The 7,500-nt window shown below is 39.0% G+C and overlaps 1 protein-coding gene across 1 annotated transcript in view; it reads right to left on the bottom strand.

Moving 5' to 3' along the window:
- Nucleotides 1–4,139: 4,139 nt before the first annotated feature.
- LOC137978853 (uncharacterized) overlaps nucleotides 4,140–7,500 on the bottom strand; it is a 3,384-nt gene continuing 23 nt past the window's right edge. Inside the window, exon 1 of the mRNA XM_068825967.1 lies at nucleotides 4,140–7,500. This exon is cut by the window's right edge and continues 23 nt beyond it. Within this exon, the coding sequence (XP_068682068.1) occupies nucleotides 5,593–7,281 (1,689 nt within the window). The 5' untranslated portion in view covers nucleotides 7,282–7,500 and the 3' untranslated portion in view covers nucleotides 4,140–5,592.

The following is a 7,500-nucleotide window of genomic DNA, read 5'->3' as shown; positions in this document are numbered from 1 at the left end:
AATAGTTAGACAAGAAGGTTATGTAGTTATGGATGCGAGAGAAAAAGTTTAATACTTCGTAAAAAAAGGATCTTTTTTTCCTATGGGTATTCTCGAATCATAATTATCGTGGTGCTAATGAATTATTAAGAAGGAGAAATGTGGAACAATATAGTCAGACCCATACAATACAAAACAAACTATTGTTTCTTGTCATCAATATTTAGAAAGTTTGCTGTGACGTAAGTACTGTTCTTAACCTTACCGATTATTTCAGTGATAGAACCAGGTATTTATTTGGTCTGTTTTGTCTCCAACATTCTCGCAAACGTACTTGTCCCCTGCCGATGGACTCGGTAAATGACTCGCATGGATTAAGACAAGCCAGATTCCGATGAAATAAAGGGATCTTAGGAAATGTTCACTGTGATAGCTTCGAGAAAGTCGTCTCAAGTAAGACAATTTTTCCGAGAAGTTTGGAATTCGGCAAGTTGGAAATTAATTCTGGTATAAATGGGCCGCAAGTTTCAGGTAAAAATTGAAAATTCATCGTCGTGCAAAAAAATAAAAGTAAAAATAAACAAATTTATAATAAGGAGGTCAAACTCGGACGACAACTGAAAGCGTCAACGGAAACGTAGCTTCAAGGTCTGACTAATGTAAGTTAACTTCTTCAAGCTTATTCCATCTCGATTTCGTTTTATTTGAACGAGAGCGAAATATACTAGGACTAAGACTTTGGGAAGGGCCTCAAATTAACCGGGAAAGAGGTTGAAAGATGCATCGTTTTGAGCTGACGTTCAGTTCTCGCCATACCCATGAGTGTGGTCTTGTCACGTTTTTCGTGATTTCCCATACATTGGGCAGTAAAGAACGTTTGTTTAATTTTGTTCATTAAACCGGTTGTCTTGAGCCCTTTGCGTAGCTGTTGATTAAACTACTTCACTCGGTCATTTGTAGTCGTCAAAGCCTTTGACATACGATATGGCAGTGAAATGTACGTGAAAGAGTAATGCGGCCTGCACAGGCTCTCCATTCTGAAAATGTGATTATAAAGGTTTAGATTCTGTACATTATTGGTCAAAATTATCCCAGTATCACGTAGGTGGTTATGGCGCGTTTTTAGTGTCAAAATGCAAACATGCAATTCAAACGTTCAATTCGGCAATTCAAACATTCAGTTCGGCAATTCAAACCTTCAGTTCGGCAATTCAAACATTCAGTTCGGCAATTCAAACATTCAGTTCGGCAATTCCAACCTTCAGTTTGGAAATTCAAACCCTCAATTTGGCAATTCCAACCTTCAGTTCTTCAGTCAATTCAATCCGGCACTGAGTGACAATTCAAATATTCAATTGAATAGACCAATTTCGATATATTAAAATTCAGTCCTAAACAAAAGACATCATCTCGAGGCTCTGGGGAATAAATATAAGAAAAATATACAAAAATTTGGTTTATCAACGGAGTTGATAATGTAAATTGACCTCCGTACAGAGATTCTAAAAGCTGACGTTTCGAGCGTTAGCCCTTCGTCAGAGCGAATCCAATATAAGGATTTGTATGAGTTTATTCCCCAGAGCCTCGAGATGATGCCTTTTGTTTAGGACTGAATTTTAATATATCGAAAGTGGTCTATTGAAGGTTTGAATTACCGAAATGAACGTTTGAATTGTTGAATTGCCGAGCTAAAGGTTTGAATACAGTGAAACCTCTATAAAGCGGCCACCCTCGGGGTAACGGTTAATGGCCGCTTAATGGAGGTTGGCCGCTTAATAGAGGTTCGTCAGAAATTACAGGGCTCGAAATTAACTTTTTCTGCTGGGGTGCCAGCTGGCGACTAATGGGAAAAATTTGGTCGCCAGATTAATTTTGGTCGCTAACTTATGATTTACGTAAGAACATAATTTTAAGTGTTACTTTGCACGTAAGGAAAGTTATAATTATTAAATAGCAAGAAAAATAAAGCACGAGAAAGACCTCTAAAGCCACTATTGTTTTCGGTTTTTGTCTTTAGTTTGGTGATCGTGTTCTTTACGGTTATTTGAAATGGAGCGAAGAACAGAACGTTTTAAGTCCGTGTTTCCATAGCAAGGCAAACATGGGTCCTCTATCCTTGCTTTTCACCTCTTCAAAACGTAGTTCTTTGTTCTCCTACAGCTTACGTAAGCAACTAACCTTTATCACGAGTAAATGCAATACTACAATTGCTCGGCCTCGGCCCCCACACAACCACAATGCTCGTACCAGTCTCCGACCGGAATAATATAAAAGGAGGGGCTAGTATTTTTGGTCCCATTGGCGACCAGTGAGTGGCAATTTCGAGCCATGAATTAGCATAATCTTTAGTAGAAACGTCACCTTATTCTAAAACAAACACCTTTAGAGACTTGTGACAACTTTCGCACAAGAGACAGCTCTAATACCGAATAGAAATACACTACAGTAACTGTTAGAAAAAAACAAATTCTCCTCAAACATGATGTTGAGATGAGGTTCTCCCAACTTCATGAACAATCTAAACTTTGGCGTAAACTGAGTTGATTTTATAATCTGAAAAGGACGCAATTTCTGCAACTTAAACGTTGCATTACGGGTCCATAATTAATTAAAAAAATTGCAAGGAAGTCTGTCGCTGAAAAGCCACACTAATGGGAATTAAACTCTTGGTGGCCCCTTAATAGAGGTGAAAACAATAGGAGAACTCTCATCCCGACGGCCAGAAGGTGACCGCTTAATTGAAGTTTGATTTACAATAGTATTCTACAATTATTTCGGGACTTTGATTACTGACCGCTCAATAGAGGGTGGCCGCTTCATAGGTGGCCGCTTAATGGAGGTTCCACTGTCGTTAAATTGAACGTTTGAATTACAGCTTACATGTTTGAATTTTGACACTACTGTGAAAACGCGCCATAAGTGGTAAAAGACGTGTCGGATTGGGTACCCTGTTGCTCGGTTGTTAGGATTTTCAAGTGGTCAAACTTTTGCGTCAACAACTCGAAACATTTCCTTTGTTCAGGCCGAAGCAAGCGTTAACACAACGACACGTCCACGAAAACAAGTTTTCTGTTTGAGCACGCGCATTAAGAGTAAAATTCGTTCTCTTGTTACCAATACTTTACCAGAGCCCTCGCAGGTGGACGAGGAAGATTGGCGCATGAGACAAGCTTAGGATAGGCCCACGACATGACCTTACGATTGTCGCGGTGTTTTAACACATGCTTCTATGTAATCCACATTTGGGTGCATGTGCTCGGTAACATGTATTTGAGAAGCGTGATCCCGAAAGTTTTACGCAGGGTATTAAGAACCTGATGCACTATTTCGGTGTTTCATCGTCCCCTCTATTTTTCTACATTTTTTCCCCTATCATATTAGTTTGTCCTTCATTCGGCCTTCTTTGGTCATACCATCCTTGCACGAATTTCACAGATTTTTTGCACGACGATGGGTGGAAGTTTTGTCTTCCTTGAATTATATTGTGCCACAAGTTTAGCTAAAAATGCAAATCAAACTACGTACTACAGTGTATATCAAACATATTAATTCACTTTGCAAACTCGGTAACTGCCAGTATCGGATTTACCACGGATCACCTACGGCTTACTTTAGTTAGATCTCCCACTCAAATTGCATCTATTGCCAACCTCGTTCCTAGGACCCCTCCCTTAGCTTCAGCCCAGAAGCTAGGGGAGAGGTCCTGGGAACAAGGTTGGTCTATTTTTATTTCCTTCACGTGACCAGGAGCCACGTTTACGATAAAAAAAAAATACTTAAATGAATATTTGTGTAATCATTTAGAGCTCCATTGCCAAAGGATAAGGTTTGGGACAATGACATGGCCACTGTGACGGGTGTTGGGGTATAAAGAGCTGGGGAACACTTGTCTTTGCGATAATTTAAAAAAATTGCTGAAGGTTGCACAGACAAAATTGGGCAATTTTGACTAAGGCTCTTGATGCCCCTAGCCATTCATTATTATGCCCCTTGTGCACTTTGGTACCATCCGGTAATCATGTCTAGGTTACTTTCCCCCGATATACCTCACACTATCCCAGATATAGGACAATAGTGTATTGTTTGTATAGGTAATCAAATGATTTCGAGTGCAATTTTAAATAAATGTGCACAGGTAAGTTTTTTCAAAGATGAACAGTCTGAAAAAATCTTTAATTTCCACAGATCTTTAAGATATAAACACTAACAAAAAGAGGTCGAAACAATGGTAGATATTTAGGTGTGAAAAAATCTAAAAAGATTGCTACGAAAATATTGACTATAAAATGTCAAGCTACTGTCTGAATATTGAAAGCTTGCAAAAAAACTTTTTCCTGAAATTCATTACAATCCCTTCTTTTGGATATGCAGTTGAAGAGAGTGCACAAGCATCCTAGAAAGCTTCCAAAGCTTTCATCGCCATTTTTACAAGATTCACGAGCACAAATAGTATGTAAGGCAGAATTTGCAACAAAATAAAAACTAAAATAGTTGTTTATGTTCTATTATGCATGAGCTCACTCTTTTCAAACAGTTAAAACTGAAAAAAGAACTTTAGCATCATCTAAAAAGACAAGATGTACAGCTGAATATAGCCAGCTGAGACAACAAACTAGGTGACCATCTCTAATAACAACAACAACAACAACAACAACAACAATAATAATAATAATAATAATAATAATAATAATAATTATTATTATTATTATTATTATTATTATTATTGGAGATCGCTGTTGGCTGCTTTTGGCTATCACTTCTTTATGCAGTACAATGTATCTTTTGAACAGTGGAATATTATTTTTATTAATGCATGATAAAAAGAGATTTAATAGATTGCTTGATATTCTTTCTATCTGCTTACAGTGTAGTATAGTAACTCATTCAATACCATGCATTGTATCTTCTTTGGACATTTCTGCAGACACAACGGATGCAGTTTCATGAAAACTGTTCAGTGTGCACCTACATGTACAGGAAACATATATATCACCACCTAATCTATCTGGACAACCTCACAGAGTTAATATGAAAACAACAAACCAAGACCTACAGACGGGTGACAGAAGGAGAAATATAAGAGGGGTCTGATGGCGAGAACAGCCAAATGAATGACTGGCTGACTGTTCAACCCATAAGGGTTGAAACGTGTAACGCGCGTTCACAGCTTCCGAATATTCAGTGCGAACTGATTGGTTGAATGTTTCAGTGCTAAGTACCATATTTGGAAACCCCTTGCTCTTGTTGTTCCAAATATGGTACTTAGCAAATCGAATATTCAGAAGTTTGTTTCCCAGCACACAAGGGGCCGTTACACGTTTCAACCCTTATGGGTTTCTGCACTAAGGCAATGATATTTAGAGAATTTATCGGTAAAGCCTGCTTCCTTTGATGCTAAAACTAAAATCAGACAAAAGCTGCATAGGTACGGTACTCTGATTGATTAAAACAGATAACTCATTTATATGCAAACTACAAGCAAGTTCCAGAGACTTTGGTTACCATGGTTAGTATAAAAATTAAAAATTTATGTTAAGGATATGATGCACTAACAGAGAGCAAGAAACAAGTTGGTATTGAAAAGAAAACCTTTTTTGCAATAATTATTATTATTCACTCTATTTCACTGCAACACTTGAGAGTCTTAAAAACCAAGTCTGCAAACTGGCAGGCAGTCTCTTGAGTAACAACATTGCTATAATACACAACACTCCACCAGAGCTCACCATTTATTGTGACAATGTTGTTTCCAAATACTGGCCCAAAATTGTGCCCCGCACCAGCAAAATAGACTCCCTTGCTTTCAAAAGCCCTTCGTTCATCTTCACTTCCAAATCTGTGCTGACCAACATTGGATATGCTAATCAGGGTGTCCGAACGACCTGCCAATTTCTTATTCTTTGAAACTTTGTACATTTTCCCTGGCAAGTCAAGGTGAAATGTATCGATTAATTTTAAAGTGGAAAGATGCTTGCCCTTCATGATGGCTTGTTGCAGCTCTTGTGTGCATTTTTTGACAAAGCTCCAGAATGATTCTTTTGTGACATCAATCACCGGCACATGGATCTTAACCTCACAGTCCAATGACATGCAACCAAGGTCATCACTTGATACTGGTGGACTGCAGTCTTTTCGCACGTTGACATTAAAACATAATGGAATGGTCATTTGAATTTGCAATTTGCCATTTTGTAACATGGTTGATATTGCTCTGCTTGTGGCAGCAATGACTGCCCCATGAACAGAGCATTTATTTTCTTTACAGTGTCTTTCAAGTTGAGAGACTGCTTCTTTAGACAAATGTCTCGGTAAAATACAAGTTTTCTTTTTTGTACTTGTATCTTGTAGACTGGTGGGTGGGAAAATTCCCATGAACTGGTGTCTTGGTTTGCCGATTAACTTTGATATTAATCGGTGGAAAATTTGCTCCAGGGCAAGAAGAATCTTTTCCCTTGGGGCAAGCACGATGTAACGCCTCATAAGCTCGGTCACAGGAGGTCGCAAGGGCAAGACCGTCTTCAATTTTACTTGATCAGAGGGGCTCTGTGAGTTTTTTAGTTCATGGTGCTTTACATTTAACAAACTTAAGAAATCTTCGCACAGTTTAATCATGGAGGTGTCATCAGCAATGGCCTGATGCACTGTAAAGACCAAAGTATTATTGTAATACCCGTCCCCTGGATCAAAGTCTTCCTGGAGTATTCGGACTCTCCACAGGGGTCCCGTAGAGGTGTCAAATGGACTTAACAATTCCTTTTCAAAAGTGGATTCCCAATTTTGGGCTGATTTGTGGCTTCTAGCGTAAAAATCCACTGAATAAGGCTCATCCATCTCGATAAAGCACTTCAGCGGTAACCTTTTTCCTTTCACTTCAACTTCTTGAATTCGCATGCGAAGGACAGGGTGCTTTTTAGGTAAGTGCTCCAATATTTCACGAACCGAGCCCGGTCGGAGGGAAACTTTCGATCTCAACAAAAGAGCAACCGTTTGTAAACTTCCACCATAGCTATGAAACGCGTCTATGGTGCTTTCAAAGGTTCCTAGACGCCTTCCAACTTGATCATCGAAACCATATCTTTCTTCTTCGCTTTTCTTCCGTCGAAGCCTGTTTGAGCACAAGCCAACAAAAGTCATTATCATCACAGCATAAACACCAGTTAACCCCAGCTCGAGCAAATGACTGCTCAACAGCTCCAAGGCGTACCAAATCATTCTGTAGCTAGGTAGCTTCTTCGCTGAAATACCCACAAATATAATGACCCTTTTGAGGATGAGGACATTCACGTGCCCTGTGATCACCATGTAAATACGCCATCTTCACTTTCACCACTTGCCAAATGACGTCACTTTACGACTTGCTTCGGTGACTGGAAGTTCGAGAAAATATCAGTAACTATTGTAAACAATTTTGGTCTGGGACACCGCGCAGAAATCACCAGGAGTAGTCAGAAAATCTTTGATGAGATTCCGTGACAATTTTACAACTTAATTGAATGATTAGCGACAATCTTTCCTCCGAAG

Source organism: Montipora foliosa, chromosome 1, assembly GCF_036669935.1.
Source record: "Montipora foliosa isolate CH-2021 chromosome 1, ASM3666993v2, whole genome shotgun sequence".
Taxonomy (NCBI): domain Eukaryota; kingdom Metazoa; phylum Cnidaria; class Anthozoa; order Scleractinia; family Acroporidae; genus Montipora; species Montipora foliosa.
This window is presented reverse-complemented; position numbering and strand designations above follow the sequence as displayed.